We start from the raw sequence: 17,446 nt of genomic DNA on the forward strand, positions 1-17,446 counted from the left end.
GTGTCTCTCAACTTTCTGTTTTAAGAAATGCTAGGAGGGAAATTCTATATATAAAAGTCAAATATCTGGAGAGTTAAAATGGGATAAGAATGATTTCTGTCTAATGGAGGTAAAGCTTAGAACTGAAACAGCTATCCTAGATAGTAACAGAGGCAGTGCCTGCCACAGTAGTAGCTTCTTTGGGTTTCCAAAGTCCCTGATAAGGTGTGTGTGTAGTAGTTGCTGATACCGTTGAAGCGAAGTAGGATCTTCCTGTATTTAGAATTTATTCTTGAACTTTAATATTTGGAGCTTAAATCTCTCTAGGAGATATTAAGCCAACAATCTACATGGCTCCATTTAAAGAAAAGCCTCCAAACAGCGGTCCTATTGGATTCCTGACTTTTGTTCATGGACTCCATCTTGAGTCTACTTTGAATTTCTTTCTTTTGGCCTGAGAAGTGACCGTCTGTCCTGTTACCCAGCATCATTTTGTTATATACGTAGGTATTTATCAAAGTGGCTTTTCACATTATGGTTTTGAGAAGGGTACTTGAAACCTAATTGTAGATACTTCCTTGTGCCTCTCCCATAAAATCTGAAGAAAGAGGTAATTTTTGTTTATATTTCCAGGCATGTTGCTCTGCTCACTGGGCCAGTTTATTACTTTGTCGTTGGTCATCACTCTACATCCAGACACACTTCGTGCCTCTCAGACTCTCACCAGCGATGTTCTTTTCCCACAGCCTGCCCAGCGATGTGACCTTGGCAGTGTTTGCTGTGGGGGTCCAGAACCCTGAAGGATGGGATTTTCTTTATAGAAAATATCAGTCATCTTTGTCTACTTCCGAGAAAAATAAAATAGAATTTGCTCTCAGTATTAGCCAAGATAAGAACAAGCTTCAGTGGTGAGTAATTCATTCATGTTCACGTGGCCAAGAGGAATTAAATGAGCTCAGATCCTTCCGACGTCTCTTTGTTCTCTTGGCTGGGAACTGCCTTTTCTGCTGGGAACATTTATTCGAGTGGGCATATGTGTAATGAGCATGGTCATTAATTAGGGGAGAAGCAGGTGTTAGGAAAAATATTTAAAGGAATATATATTTGTGTCTCTTTAATATGTTTAGAAATACATATGGCAAAGGCCTTTCTTCAGTTGTCTTATTAACAAACGAGAATACATGAGCATGGGTGTTGGAAACACTATTTAAACGTGAGTTTTTATTATGTAGCTATAGCAACTATCTTGTGTTTATTATTGACAGATGGGCTTTTTTCTGTCACGCATTATTTTACTGAAGAAATTTATAACTTTTCTAGGGACTTTTCATTGTTAACATTTCATTCTCTTAATCGTTCTAGGCTACTAGATGAAAGTTTTAAGGGAGATGTAATAAAAATTCAAGAGTTTCCATATATTCTTGGAGCTGTCGGCAGGAACCCGGTGGGATATCCATTGGCCTGGCAGTTTCTGAGGGAAAATTGGGATAAACTGATAGAAAAGTAAGTAGTGTTGTGCTGCGACTAGAAAGGTCCATGAACCCACGTGTGTTTTAGCTTTGTTGGTTAAACAACAGTTAATGTCTAGATGGATTTTTTTGATTGAAGAGAGCAAGTAGAGGTACTTAAAAAACTCTTCTTAGAAAATATAACACTTAAATTTAGAGCTAATGAATCTGGATAGTCCAGTGTTCCAGTGCATCTGGAACAATCCTTTTCCATACCACGGACCAATCTCAAGGCCTCCTGTGCGTAGTTCACCCCACACTGTGGGTTGGCAATTTGGCCTGCTTGTCCGTGCCCTTGCCTTGCTCTTGGAGCACTTACCAAGCCTCTACCGCTTTCTTTTGGGTACTGAGTCATTTACTCAGCAGCTGGTGTATTTTTTTTTTTTTTTACAACTACATCTTAACACTTTGGAGGGTAGAGATCATGTCATGGATTTTTCATGCCTAAGCAGTTTCTAGTTAAATACTGTAACATACATAAAGTGCTTAAAAACACATGACGAGGGGTGCCTGGGTGGCTCAGTTGATTAAGCCTCTGCCTTCGGCTCAGGTCATGATCCCAGCGTTCTGGGATCGAGCCCCGTGTCAAGCTCCCTGCACAGTGGGGAGCCTGCTTGTCCCTCTCCCTCTGCCTGCCTCTGCCTACTTGTTTTCTCTCTCTGTCAAATAAATAAATTAAACCACATGTCGAATCAATATTTTGTGGTACATCTTGACAATTTCCATTTCCAGGTTTGAACTTGGCTCAAGTTCCCTAACGCATATGGTCATCCGAACAACAAGTCAGTTCTCCACAAGAGCACGGCTTGAAGAGGTAAAGAAAACTTAATAGAATTTAAGCGACAATTAGCTAATAAATATGGGGTAGACAAACTAAGGGTGTGATGAGTTAGGAATGGATTTTGTCACTTAGTAGATATTCTTTTTGGATGCTCTAGTAACCAAAATTAGTTACAAATGAACTACTGAAAACTATGCGCTTCCTGAACACATTAAGAAGTCTTGGCTCTGCCGTTACAAACTTTTGGGCTTAAGAAATTACTGGAGGGGGGCGCCTGGGTGGCTCAGTGAGTTAAAGCCTCTGCCTTCGGCTCAGGTCATGATCCCAGGGTCCTGGGATCAAGCCCCACATGGGGCTCTCTGCTCAGCGGTGAGCCTGCTTCCCTTCTTCTCTCTCTGCCTGCCTCTCTCCTTATTTGTGATCTCTATCTGTCAAATAAATAAATTAAAAAAAAAAAAAAAAGGAAATTACTGGAGGGACGCCTGGGTGGCTCAGTTGGTTAAGCGGCTGCTCAGGTCATGATCCCAGCGTCCTGGGATCGAGTCCCACATCAGGCTCCTTGCTCAGCAGGGAGCCTGCTTCTCCCTCTGCCTCTGCCTGCCACTCTGTCTGCCTGTGCTCACTCTCTCTGACAAATAAATAAAATCTTAAAAAAAGAAATTACGGGAGACATTTAATTCTGTATTTCTTAGGATGTTAAAAGTGATCATTAGAGGTGTACATGACCTACATGATCATCTAGCTATTATAAAAGAGGCAGGTCTGGAATCTTGGTTCTCTGCTATCCAGGTTCAGGATTTCTCGTTACTTATTTATATGTACTTTGAGAAATAATTTTAGGCAACTTACAAGGTCCATATATAAAAGAAAAGTTAAATAACAAGAAGCTGCATGATTGACAGAGGTAACTATATCAGGAATTTATGCTGAGGATAATTTATTGCCATTGAACCCCAAATACAGCAAAGGTTCCTAGCAGTCAGGAAAAAAATGAGAAAACAGAATAAGTTATTCTCATTGTCTAGTAAGGGGGAACGACAGGACATATAAGTTTCCCACAAAAGCAGACTCTTCATTCAGTCTTAAACTTTGAGGAATTTGATGTCAAGATCATTGTTGTGTCCCTTCTACAAAAATGTTTCCAAAGGCATAGAAAAATTTTACAAGGCTTTTAAAAATAGGTTGCACATAAATAAAAGCTGAGAACCTAATACTGATCTTTTTAGGAAAACTTCCACTGTATATTCTGGTTACACCATGATAGAGCTTGATACAGGGAGAATGCTTTGCAAATGCACAAGAAATGTCCCATCCCATCTCTCTAGTTTTCATGCAGGCTTGTCAAATTAACTGGCACATAATCCAAGGTTGAACTTGAGTGAGCAGAGATCTTCTGTGTGATGATGTGGACCAGTCAGGAGCTAGGGATAGTTAAGACAGTTGTCCATAACCCGAATCTGTAGCAACAAAACATTTCATTTAGTCACTTGCTCATTCCTTTGTTTTCTCAGTAATTCTCTAAAGATACGACATTTTTACTATAAGGGTGATGTGGATTTAGGTTCTGGGGCTATGATGAGGAATAGAGTAGACAAAGCCCTTGTCCTCATAGAGCTTAAATTCTGCTGGGGGAATAAGTTACAGACAAAGTGACCTAAGTCAGGCTATATGCTCGGAAGATGAATGAGGCAAGGTAAGGAGAGCATGATGGGATAAGAGCTTTGTTTTATGGGATGGTGAAGAGACTTTTGAGCAGAGACTGAAGGAGATGCAGGTATGTGTTGTGTGCAAAAGGCCTGAGATATATATAGGGCATGGAAGTGATAAAAGCCTAGATGTCATCAGAAGGGAGAATGTGCTCCTGTGTAGGAGTCAGCCTGGAAGCCTTCTTGGCCTCCACATCCAGTTCATCGCGGCGTCTCCCTGGCTCTGCTCCCGGCATCTCTACTGTATCTATGCACTTGGCTGCGTTTAACCACCCTAGGCTTCTCTCCACTCTTGCCTAGCCCATGGCGAGAGCCGCCTGCCTGGCTTCCCACTTGGACAACACTAGACCATTTTCCACATTTAAATCTGAAAATCAGCCCATGACTGATCCTTCCTTGAAACATGACCCGCGGATCTTGGAATAAATGCCAGACCTTCCCTCCCCACATGCACGTGACCATGATGCCTGGGCTCCGGCCCACCTCTCCAGCCAGTGAGCACACTGTCCCGTGTCACCATCCTGCAAACCTTGAACCACTCAGCTGCCTCCTGCTCCTGCACCAGAAGGTGCTGATCCTGCCTCGAAGCCTCTAAACCTCTCTCTGCCTCGCTTGGTCTTCCCCTAACTTGTCAGTGGAAAGGCTTGTTGAGTCCTTCAGAGGTCCCAGGTCACATGTCACCTTCCCAGGCTGCTCTGTGGAAAGCAGGCCACCCGTCCCAGTCAGTCTTCTAGCCTCGGTGTATTTTGTCCATGATAGTGTATTATCAGTAACTGTGTTGACTGCTTGTTGCCTTCCCAAGTAGAGTGTAAGCTCTAGGAGTCCATGGGTTCCTTGCCTGGTCCCTTGCCGCCGCCTCAGTGTCTAGCACAGTAATTAGGCCAGAACGATGAGGATGTGTCAGAGGACATGTTCATGCAGAGATGGATGAGGTTGAGTCCCGTTACGGGCTGAGGTTTAAGCTCTGCCCTTGACCCACATTACATAACTATGTTCTCAGCAGTGCTCTGGGTGGGAGAGCTCATCCTTATTTCACTAAAGAGGAAATTGAGTCCCAGAGAAGTTAAATCATTTACAAAGGGTCAAACAAGTGTGTAGGATAAAACTCTCCCCCGCCCCGCCCCAATCTCTGTATCACACTGCTGATTGCACAGGAAATGCTCTGAAGGAAGGTTTGAACCCAGTGCTCATTTGGGATGCTGCATTTCCCAAGGTAGATGAGGGTAGGAGGCAGAATCTGGAGTCGGGAAAAGTCTGAGGGCAAGGTTTATCAGCTGGCTTGGTCACAGCTCTTATAGGTTTTTTTTTGTTTTTTTTGTTTGCTTTTTTTTTGTTTTTTGGTTTTTTTTTTTTTTTTTTAGTGGTACTATTGTGAAGGGCTCCTTCAGGATTATTTCAAATAATTTGAAAATATTTAAGAAACCATGCTTAATCATTAAAAAGTTAGTAAAATTGGGACGCCTGGGTGGCTCAGTTGGTTAAGCGGCTGCCTTGGGCTCAGGTCATGATCCCAGCGTCCAGGGATTGAGTCCCACATCGGGCTCCTTGCTGGGCAGGGAGCCTGCTTCTCCCTCTGCCTCTGCCTCCCACTCTGTCTGCCTGTGCTTTCTCTTTCTCTCTCTAATAAATAAATAAAATCTTTAAAAAAAAAAAGTAAAATTATCAATGTGACTGGACTGCTGAAAAGAACAGTTGTTCTCTGACTTGAATATTAATCTGGAGTCTGAGAGTCTGAAAGAGTGGGCTGAGCTTCAAGCGAAGGCAGGAAGGACCCTGAGGCTCGGTCTGTGTTCTTCTTCAGGCGGCTACAGCAGGAGGGTGGGCCTGGAGCTCACTGAAAAGTTGTATTGAGATACAGTTTGAACCCCCCACCCCCAGTCATTTAAGATTGGAATTTGACCTTCAAAAGCCTGTTCTTACCCTTCTCTTTCTTAAACTTAAGATATCATAACATGGATTTTTAAGGGATTAACTGTCTGGAATCCGTGTTGAATAAATACTACATCTTGGCTTAGACTTACTTCCTGTCTCCACAGTCAAAAATTAATGGATTAATGCTGTGAAAACTTAGGGGACAAGGTTAAGAACCTTTTAAGGTGAAACAGGACTACAATAGTCCTTGCTGAGGTCAAACCAGACCGTGTCTCACATGAGCTTAAAGGAGTTAAGAAACCCAGCCCTGAAACAAGACGAGGCAGCGGCAGCATTCTCTTATCTCGTTAAAACCATGGGCAACTCGGTGTGGGTTTTATCTTAGAGGAACAATACACGAATTGTGGATTAGGATAAAAAAATTTGGCAACGCTTGGGGGATTACCACCACAACTTGCTAAGAACCCTTTTCCTCAGTGTTCCTCTAATGATCTACAAGGCCAGGCCCATGGAGAAAGACTGCACTTGTGTGACCGAAACGGTTTTACTTGGCAAAGAAGAAACCACACATTCTGCTTTTTAGACACCATGTTTAAAAAAAAGTTTGCATCTGCCTGTATATAAAAATACATATTAATACACTCAAACCCTAATTATTAAATGGTACACAGTGAAGTCTTTTAGAATCTGGCAACTGTGAATAAATTAAAAAGCTGCGGAGAAAAATAAAAATTTGACATCATGAGGCATGAGCTCATTTCATGTAGCTTGTGTGTACATAATTGTATCCAGACCCCTGGCGCTGCCTGCTATGTAGAATTTTGATACATGCTGGAAATTTGGCTTCGGTTTTCTTTTAACTAGCCCAAACTTAGATTTGTGTAAAACATTTTTAAAAATCCGGTTTTCCTTACCAGGTAAAAGAATTCTTCGGCTCTTTAAAAGAAAAGGGTTCGCAGCTACGTTGTGTCCAACAAACAATTGAAACCATTGGGGAAAACATCCGTTGGATGGACAAGAATTTTGAGAAGATCAGGGTGTGGCTACAAAGCCAGGAGCTTGAACTGCTCTAACAGTTTGTTCCTTGCTGGTTCCTGTGATGTGTAATCACTACAATGTTGTCGAATGGGATTATTTTCAAATCAGAGATGGTGGTTTTGGCTACACTGAAGAGGATTCCTTTTCCTTCTTCCTCATTGGACTATTCCTGTGAAGACCGGTGATGAAATTGTCCATCGATGGGTTACTGCTACTGTGTCTCTTGATAGGTGTTGCCTTGCCCTGTCAACCTAGGGGGTGGGTTCCCTCCTGTGGAGGAGTACCTTATTCCTTTTGTTTCCTTACACTTATGCCTGGTGCTTTCCAAAGTCCTCCCCATGTGTGTGTCACCCATAAGCTGTTGAGTCACTGTCCTCTAGAGACTTGTGAATAGTGGAGACTACTGAACAGTGAACGGTTGGATCGATGACTAAGCCGGTACGTTCCACCTTTCCGTTCCCTGCTGCAGGCCGAGGCTGACTTCTAGGCCCACGTCCTTAGGCTTGTTTGCTTTCTTTTGGTCTCCCGGGAAGGTAGATGGGAGCTGGCGTGGGAGAGAGTACATGGGGGTGTTTTATTACCCTGGGCTGCCTTTGGCTGACCTCCACTCAAGCTTGGCTCCTGAGAGGCCCCCCCTCCCCCCCCCCCAGTCCTTTCCACACCTGCCTTCTGGAAGCAGCTTCCTGCTCTCATCCCTCCAGGGTGAAGGGCAGGCCTGGCTCTCACTGGCAGTACTTATGGGTTCCTTCCATCCTCCCCACACCTTTATTGAGAAAACAAAACTTTTTATAGAACCCTCCTCAAATAATTATAATTTGAGTGTGTGGTCTACTTCCTCAGGGACCCCGACTGATACAGTGTCCCTCTGAAAAAGTAGAGAACATTCAGATCTAGCAGAAGCCTTTCATCTGAAGTTGAACCTGGGAGCTGTTGACACTTGGGTAGGTGATGCTGCTTCTCCCTGCTCCATATTTGGCCTAGCTTGTAACTCCCCGATAACTTGTTACTGGCACTTACTGCCACCAAGTTACAGCAGAGTCTCCCATAAATTATGTACTGTAAAACTGAAAATACTTATAATTAGCTTATGTGTGGACAATGTATTGTCTTTGAAGCCTTTTATGAGTTTTAATATACTGCAAAATTTAGGATAAAAGAATGATATGAAAAAACATCAATGTGTTCCAAAACACTGTGGCACAGAGTGACTTCTGGACACCAATGTGTTTACAATTCTATTTTTGTATGTATTGCATGGTCCTCATGGTTTGAGAAATCAAAACAAAACCAGAAATCACTGGTAATTTCCACCCCCCCACCGAGGTATTAACCTTTTAAAAGACATACAAAGCCAAAATTTCAATGTAAAATATTTTTAATCATGGGTAATATTTTTGTATTTTGATTTAATGAAACATGGAAATGATGGTTTTCATTTTTGGTCACCTGTGGAACCTCTTCTAATTTGCTTTTGTTGGCGAAGTCCATTTTCTAAATAGATACAATATTGCTACACCAATGTACAAATTCCTTTTTTGTAATAAAAGTTGTCTTCTTGGCCTCTAAGCAGACATTTGCAATGATTTCCTCCTCATGAGACAGGTACAAGAGGACGATGATTCTATAACTTAATCTCGTCATCACTAATGACCAGTAAACACCCAAGTCTTGAAGCCCTTTGTGATGAACAAAAAGGCCTATGCAGAGTACCTTTTCTGTTTACTATAACAAGCATGTCTTCAATCTTTGGATTTAAAGTACTTGTATATGGGAATCCGTAATACTGTAGCCATTTCCCTGCACACTGTCAATGCCAAAGGTTTCACTTAAGAAAACAAAAGCAAAAATCCCCCAACTTTATACTACTTAATTAGAAGAACTAGAAATAGTTAAATCCCAGAGGAACAGTGTTTTTTTGTGTGTTCTCTTTAGTGCCTTGGAAAGGGCTGTTTAGTCACCCTAACACTGGCTTTTATTTCCCAGATTTAGAATGATAGAATAATGCCGGTATCTCTTATGGGATAGATACACAGCTTTTAAAGCAGGTGAAGCTTGAAATCCTATAGGTATGTGCATGTTTTTTAAAGAGAATTTTTGAAGAGAATTAATTTTATGCCCCATTATAAGCAGTTCTTTTTTTGTTGTTGTTGCCCTCCCCCACCCTTAGACAGTATTAGTGATACTTAGTTTTAGTGAAGTCAGTTAAGTTCTGATAAAAACTTAAAATACCTGCTTGGCAAGGCTGGTTTCTCTGGAAACAAATTGCAAATCAGTTTGATGACAAGGACCTGATATCTTTTCCTGCCTTCAGGACCAAGAAATAAAGATGAAATTAAGTATTTATCAGAATCCCTGCAAGGCTATCAGTGCTAGGTTCGCAAACAATTCATTCCAGAAGATCTGAGAAACCCAAGTCTAGGATCTAAGTCTGGTTCTTGAATTGCTGTGGGGGGAAAACCAGGTTTTTAAATTCTGGATAGCTTTTTTTTTTTTTTCTTTAAGTAAAAGTTTTTGTATTTGGTAAACCCAACTTCCATGAAGCCAGTCAGGATACAGTGCACGGACTAACGTGGCAATGGCTCTAAGCAAACAATTGCTGCTCTGGTTACGTGTGTCAGAAATGGAAAGCATAGCTTAACACAGTAACCCAATTTCAAGGCATATGCATATTCTAAGGATTAGATTTTACTATTCTTGGAACTCATTATGTGGTGACACAGACTGCATTTTGCTTCTCTGACTTGATTCAAGTCTCAGTATCTTTTGTGCTGGCTCTAAGGGGCAGAAGCCCTAACCTCTGGCAAAAAAGAATACTGGGGGCAGCATGTCCTGGTCTGTCCAGGTTATCTGTTCATTTATTAGCAGCCCAAGAGGAGATAATGAGCCCAATGTACAATATTTTAGGTTTGACTTATAAACATTAACCCAAAGAAATCTCAAGTATAATTCCAAAGCCCAAGAGGAAATGGATCATGAGAAATCAGGACATTCAACACGTTCAAAGCATTGTTTTCCAAATGCTAACAACAACAAAAGAATTAAGTGCTAACTGAAAATACTAATGAGATTTACAGGCACTGTGTGTAGAATGTGCAAAAGTTTGCAAAGGTTTTTCCTTTTTTTATGTGTTGCTTTAAGAAACTATCAAATATATCTCATAGAAATATAAAGTTCCCATCTCTCCCAACTGAAGGCATTTTTTAAAAATTCAAAGTTTATCAATACTCAGTACAGTAACACAGATGAACCACACAAATTCATTTTCTTTCTGGGAAAAGAATAACCAATGTTTAGGATATCAAGATTGGACAAGTAACACTGTCTAGAAGCCACCCAGAAAAATCTGCGGTTGTTCAAAGCTTTGTCCTTCAAAAGTCACCATCCACCAGCTGAAGATTTTATAGGCAGATACCTTAAAAAAGTCAAAAGGAAAAAAAAAATCCAGTAAACTGTTTGATATGTAATTTTCTTGACATGGGCATAGTCAATTTAACATTTACTAAAAGCACTAATAGACAGCAACAAGGAATTTCCTGTAAGTAAACATGAGCATCTTAAAAAAATTCTAGAATTTAGAAGATAGAAAACTTGTACTTTGGGTGAATATCTTTGGAATAGGTCCAATAAGGATACCTCCCTTGTTAAAGGAAATACCTTACCATGGTGACAGAGACTAACCCAATCTAACCTACATTTTTAATTTCTTTAGGCTTTGGTCAGCCAGTGGTCAGGAGGTTTGAGGACTTAGAATAAGACCTATTCCTTGATAAGAGGAATTACATAGTAAGAACAGTAAGGGCTTTCAACATAAATCTGAGTCCTTCATCCACATTAGTTCTTAAGTCACCATCAAGCAGGATTAAACAATGTACTTGACTTTGACCACTTTTGTTCATAGTTTTGCAATCTTTTCTTTCACCTTTGTTCCAGAAAATCCTGTAATTTCCACTAGACCATAAGGGGTACTGCTGTCCAGCCCACCATGTTGGTCTTTGGTAACATGAGCACCCGAAGAACATTGGTCTGTAAGATGTCACAGGCTAACTGGGCTTTGTCACAGTAACTGGAAGTCACAAACATTTGGGTTTCGAAGACTCGGCTAGACTTAGGGGTTCGTTTTCTTTAGGAACCTGGCCTGATATTTTAAAAGACCTCATAATTATAAAATTATTATTTTTAAACATTCTAGTAGTCCATGATTTCATTTATTGCTTTCATTGAATTAACCTCTAGACATTGCAATGTGCATTTCATGCCAATAGTTGATAGAAAGCACGAGTAAGAAGTAGACTTGGTTTCCCTGCCTATAACATATGTCTATAGAAAGTACAGTTGTTTTCATTTACAACAAACACCCAACTTACCAATAGTGTAAACTTTAACTTGTACTCTTTTCATCAGCTTTTAGCTTCTTAGTTTCCTCCTTTGCCTAAAAAGGAAAGCAAACGATCACTGAACTCTTTGTTTCCTGGATGAAGTATCACAAAGCAGATCTATCAGAAGATGCTTAAGAGGAGATGGGCTTTTCCGAATTAAAGGGTCCAAAAATGACAGGTCAGTGGAGGAAAGTTAGATTAACCTAAGGATTTAGCCCAAACTATGAACTGTTCTCCTTCAGGTCTGTAAACTAAAAATAACCTTAGGCGATTTAAAATTTTTTACTCTTTTTTTTTTTGAAGGCTATGATAATGAAGAAAAACACAGGAATTCTTGAATGCTATTCATTCATTCTGTAGTGATTTCTTTCTTTCTTACTTGGGGGCACTGTTGGGCAGCTAATCCACTGAGATACAAGTGCATGAGCAACTAATTATCAAGTCTGGTTTCCTATATTGTTTACGGGTTTCACTCCATTTTGAGGTATAAATTGACATATAACAGTTTCAAGTGTACAACAATGGTTTGGTATTTGTATATATTGCAAAATGATGAACATAGTACGTCTAAGTATCATACACCGTTAAAAATTTTTTCCCCTTATGATGAGAACATTGAAGATCTCTTGGCAACTTTCAAATATGCAAATACAGTGTTATGAACAGTAGTCACTAGGTTGTACTATATATTCCCATGACTTTGCTTTTGTTTTTAGATTCCCCATATAAGTGAGATCATGTGGTATTTATCTTTGAATGGCTGACTTCACTTTATCATGATGCTCTCAAGGTCCATTCCTATTCTCACAAATGGGAAGATTTCCTTCTTTTTTATGGCTGAAGAGTATCCGTTGTATGTATCCATATATCTACTTGATCCATACAGCCACCGAGGGCCACTTGTGATTGTATCCATTTCTAGGCTACTGTAATTAATGCTGCCATGAACAGAGGGGTGCATGTATTTTCCTAAGTTTTCCTTTTCTTGGGATAAATACCCAAAGGAAGAACTGCTGATCACAGGGTAGTTCTATTCCTAATTTTTTTAAAAACTTCCACACTGCTTTCCTTCGTGGCTGTGCCAATTTATATTCCCACCGACAGTGTATGAGGTTCCTCCACACCCTCCCCAGCACTTACTTCTTTTTGGTAATAGGTATGTATCCTAACCGGTGTGAGGTGATAACTTCATTGTGATTTTGACTGGCATTTCCTTGATGATTAATGGTGATGAGCACATATGCATGGGCTTGTTGGCCATCCGTACGTCTTCTTTGGAAAAATACTTATTCTATTGTCCATTTTTAAAAATCATGTTGCCTGCTGTTTGCTATTTTGTTTTTTATACATTTTCAATATTAAGCCCTTATCAGATGTAGGAGTCACAAATATTTTTTCCCATTGGGTCTATCATTTTTTCATTTTGTTGGTGGTTTTCTTGGCTGTGTAGAAGCTTTTTAGTTTGATCTAGTCTCTTTTGTTAATTTTTACTTTTGTTGACTTTGCTTTTGGTATCCTGGCTACGACGAATGTCAAGGAGCTTACCACCTACGTTTTCTTCTAGAAGTTTTATGGTTTCAGGTCTTAAATTAAAGTCCTTAATAAAATTTTGAGCTTTTTAATGTACGGTGTAAGTCGGGGGCCCAGTTTCCCCAACACTACTGCAAAGACTTTCCCTTCCCCCATTGTATATTCCTGACTCCGTTGTTGTAAAATGACCTTATATGGGTGGCCTCATTTCTGGGTTCTCTACTCTGTTTGGTCACCTATGTGTGTTTTCGTGCCAATACCGTTACTGTTTTGGTAACTACAGTTTTGTAATGTGGTTTAAAATTGGGAGTGTGATGCCTCCGGCTTAGTTGTTCTTAAGATTGTTTTGGCTGTTCAGGGTCTTTTGTAGTTTTACACAAATTTTAGGATTTTTAAAATATTTGTGAAAGTGCTTGCTTTGGCAGCACATATACTAAAATATTTGTGAAAAAATGTCATTGCAATGGTGATGGGGATTGAACTTAATCTGCATACTGTTTTGGGTTGTATGGACCTTTTAACAGTATTAAATCTTCCAGTCCGTAAGTACAGACATTAATTACATTTAGTTGTGCCTTCAATTTCTTTCATGTCTTAGAGTTCTTAGTGGATAGTTCTTTGAGCTCCCTTGTTATATTTATTTCTAGGTATTTTATTTTTTGATATAATTATAAATGGGATTATTCCCATAATTTTATTATTAACATATAGAATTGCAACAGATTACTATGTATCAGTTTTGCATATAGCAGCTTTACCAAATTCAAGTCTTTGGTGGAATTCTTTGGTATTTTTTATATATAATATTCTGTCATCTGAAAATACTGACAGTTTCACTTCCTCCTTTTCAATTTGGATGCCTTTTATTTTTCTTGCCAAAGTGCTCTGAACAGGACTTAATAGAATGTTGAATAAAAGTGGTAAGTGGGCATTTTTGTCTTCCTATTTTTAGAGGAAAGTTTTCAGCTTTTCACCACTAAGTATGATGCTTTGGGTCTATCATATATGGCTTTTGTTATGTTGAGGTATGTTCTCTATATACCAACTTAGTTGAGAGTTATCCTAAGTGAAAGCTAAAAGTTATCCAGTGCTTTCTCCACTTCTTTTGAAATGATAGGATTTTTTCCCTTCATTTTATTAATGCGGTATATATAGCACATTGAATAATTTGGGGTGGTGTACCAGCCTTATATCCTTTGAAAAAATTCCCACCTGATAATGGTATAAGATCCACTTGATACTATTTTGAGGATATTTTTAAAATCTATGTTCAGCAGAGATATTGGCTTGTGATTTTCTTATGTCCTTCTCTGGTTTTGTTTTCAGGGTAAAGCCTGGCCCTGTAAAATGAGTCTGAAAGTGTTCTTTCCTTCCCTATTTTTGGGAGGAGTTTGAGGATTGGTATTAATTATTCTTTGAATATGTGGTAGAATTCTCTAGTGAAGCTGTCTTGTCCTGAACGTTTGGGAGGTTTTTGATGACTGCTTTAATCTCTGTGGTAATTACTGAGTATTAGATCCTGCTTTCAGTCTTGGTAGGATGTAGGTTTCTCTCTTCTCCACGGTCCATTATGTTGGCATGTAACTGGTCATTATGCACTCATTGCCATTCTGTTAATTGTTTTTTGGCTGTTTTGTAGATCCTCTTTCCTTTTTTCTCTATTCCTTTGTGATTTGATGACTTTCTGTATTTGTAAGCTTATATTCCTATTTTTTTGTGCATCTACTATTTTTGCACATTTACTATTGATTTATGAAGTTTACATATGACAACGTAAAAGTCTATTTAAAGTTGCTAAGAAGTTTGCCCTAAGGTTGTATATTTTTACTCCTCCCACCATGTTTTTTTAACATCCATTTTACAAATTTTAACTTGTGTATCCCTTAATGGATTATTATAGTCAATTTCTACTACTTTTGTCTTTTAACCTCCATACTGGCTTTGGACATGACTGATTTACACCTTCACATTATTCTATATTTTACTATATATTTACCTTTACAGTGAGATTTGCTCTTGTACAAGTTTTCCTGTTACTAATGAGCACCCTTTATTTTCAGCTTCAAGAAGTCCCTTTAACATGGCTTGTAAGGCTGGTTTAATGCTGATGAACTCTTAGCTTTTCCTTCTTTGGAAAACTTTTGTTGTCCTATTCTGAATGACAACTTTGCTAGGTAGAAGATTCTTTGTTGAAAGTGGTTTTTTTGTTTTTTAATATCGGCATTGTTAACAGATCTTGCCACTTGCTCTGGCCTGCAAAATTTCTGCCAAATCTGCTGATACAGTTGATTTCTTTTCTTTTCTTTTTTTTTTTTTTTGCTATGTTGAAGATTCTCTCCTTGATTTTTAACTTGATTTTTCAATTATAATGTTATTCGGTGTGAGTGTCTTTAGATTGTACGGATGTCTGTTTCCTTCTGCAGGTTAGGGATTTCTTCAAATAAGTTTTCCGCCCTTTTCTTTATCTCTTCTCCTTCTGGAACCCTGGTAATATTAATGTTCGGCTACTTGATGTTGTCGTCTGAGTCCCTTAACCTATCTTTACTTTTTTTCCCCCCATTCTTTTTTCATTTTATTACTCTGATTAGGTGAGTTCTGCTATGTCTTTATGTTCACTAATCCTTTCTTGTGCTTCATAATCTGTTCAATTTTTCAGTTCAGCTACTGTATTCTTTAGCTCTGTGACTTCTGTTTGGTACTTTGTCATTATTCCCATCTCTTGTGGAAGTTCTCATTGTATTCATCCATTCCTCTCTCAAACTGGGTGAGCATCTTTTTCTTTTCTTAAGATTTGAGTGTGTGTGTGTGTGTGTGGTAAGGAGAGGGAGTGAGAGAATCCCAAGCACACTCCCTACTGAGCATGGAGTCCAATGTGGGGGTTGATATCATGACCTAAGCCAAATTAAGAATTGGATGCTTAACTGACTGAGCCACCCCTGGTGAGCATCATAACTATTATGTTGACCTCTTTATCAGGTAAATCCCATTCTGTTTTTTGTTTGTTTTCCTCCTGAGGTTTGATCTTTCTTTGATTTAGAGCCTGTTCATCCACTGCTTCATTTTCCTTGACTCTGTGTTGGTTTCTCAGACAGACAGTAGTAGTCCTGAAGGAGTATCTTGATGCAGGAGATGAACCTTATTGTTCAACACTGCCCAAGCTCTTGGTTGTCTCTCAAACCTTTGTGATAGGCTCTTGGACAATTCTTTTCAGTGGCTCCCAGTAATTTGAGAGCGTGCCATGATCTGTCAGGGTCCCAAAGGGGAGGATCTCTTGTCAGCATCTAGATGGAAGCTCACTGGAAGCCAATGACTTACACAGAATCATTTAAAGAATGCACATATAGGGGCACCTGGGTGGCTCAGTGGGTTAAAGCCTCTGCCTTCGGCTCAGGTCCTGATCCCAGGGTCCTGGGATTGAGCCCCGCATCCGGCTCTCTGCTCGGCGAGGAGCCTGCTTCCCTTCCTCTTTCTCTCTGCATGCCTCTCTGCCTACTGGTGATCTCTATCAAATGAATAAATTAAAATCTTTAAAATAAATAAATAAATAAATAAATAAATAAATAAATAAAAGGACAGGTGCCTAATAAGGGGTTCAAATCCTTTTCTCCTCAGGAAGAAGCTGTGGGTTTTGAGTTCCCTTTTGCTTATGGGTCATGGTGCCGGGGTTGGGTTTATGTTAAAACTGTGTTCCTGTCCTACTTCCATTTGGGATGCTCTCATTTGCTAGATAAGTAGGAGTCACTCAGCCAGTTTTGGGCCTTTTTTTCATAGGACATTGTTGGATATGCACCCAGAGATTGTGTGTCCACAGGAGAAGGTGAGTTCAGGATCTTCCTAGGTCACCACCTTGCTTCCTAGACTTTTGATGCAGCAGGCGTATGGTTTTTAAAGCTATACCTTCAGTTTCTCATTATAGTCAGGAGATCACAGTAATAACCCTTTAAATTCTATGTCCTTGGAATAGGAAAGGATCTAGAAGTTGTCTCACCTAACTTGCATTCTTGCCTTGAGCACACGGAGTAATTTTGAGTAACAGTTTTGCTTCATTCATTTGTTTCTTAGAGCCCAGCTCTAAGAAACCGGACCCTATAACTTTTTTAGCAAGTTTTTAAGTAATCTCTATACCCAACATGAGGCTTGAACTCACAACCCCAAGATCAAGGTTTTCAGCTCTACCGACTGAGCTAGCCAGGTACCCCCGGACCTTGTAACTTCTAGTCAGTCATTGGTCTTAGTACATCATTTTTCATGTTGCTCTAGAAAGTAGAACTAATAGTCTTCCTTTCAAGGTGGCATCTAATGAATATTCTGGATCATAGAAACCCTCAGATCTTCTCTAATTCTGTTTGCCACGTCCACGTCCTAAGCTTTATACCAACCTCATTTCCTGGCATTATCTCCCCCACCACTGCCACCACCATTTAAATATGTCTGAATGTGCTATGGTTTTTACAGTGCATAACATCACATAATCAAATTGCTGACTTTTTTTCTTAATGGCATTTTTTTTTTATAACTGGCGATTTACATTTAATGAGACATAGTACATGAATCTGAATTGTCAATGTGTTATATACATAGTAGTGATGTGGGTCTTTGGAGGGGGGAAGGTATTAAAAAATTCACCCTTCCCACTATTTGCCAAAAGCTTCATCT

General features: G+C 39.6%; 2 protein-coding genes across 16 annotated transcripts in view; one reads left to right on the top strand and one right to left on the bottom strand.

Moving 5' to 3' along the window:
- ERAP1 (endoplasmic reticulum aminopeptidase 1) overlaps positions 1-8,448 on the top strand; it is a 40,253-nt gene extending 31,805 nt beyond the window's left edge. Inside the window, exons 16-19 of the mRNA XM_080804831.1 lie at positions 726-887; positions 1,342-1,482; positions 2,220-2,301; positions 6,764-8,448. Of these exons, the coding sequence (XP_080660957.1) occupies positions 726-887; positions 1,342-1,482; positions 2,220-2,301; positions 6,764-6,919 (541 nt within the window). The 3' untranslated portion in view covers positions 6,920-8,448. The remainder of the gene's footprint in view (positions 1-725; positions 888-1,341; positions 1,483-2,219; positions 2,302-6,763) is intronic.
- CAST (calpastatin) overlaps positions 8,245-17,446 on the bottom strand; it is a 121,738-nt gene continuing 112,536 nt past the window's right edge. For 14 of the 15 annotated variants that reach the window (XM_080804845.1, XM_080804841.1, XM_080804840.1 and 11 more), the window contains 2 exons: positions 11,249-11,313; positions 8,245-10,296 (listed from right to left, as the gene is read on the bottom strand). In XM_080804845.1, coding sequence (XP_080660971.1) covers positions 11,263-11,313 — 51 coding nt within the window. In that variant the 3' untranslated portion in view covers positions 8,245-10,296; positions 11,249-11,262. The remainder of the gene's footprint in view (positions 10,297-11,248; positions 11,314-17,446) is intronic. The other variant, XM_080804838.1, reaches the window with a different exon arrangement.

The sequence above is a fragment of the Martes martes genome (assembly GCF_963455335.1).
Source record: "Martes martes genome assembly, chromosome: 5".
Lineage (NCBI taxonomy): Eukaryota > Metazoa > Chordata > Mammalia > Carnivora > Mustelidae > Martes > Martes martes.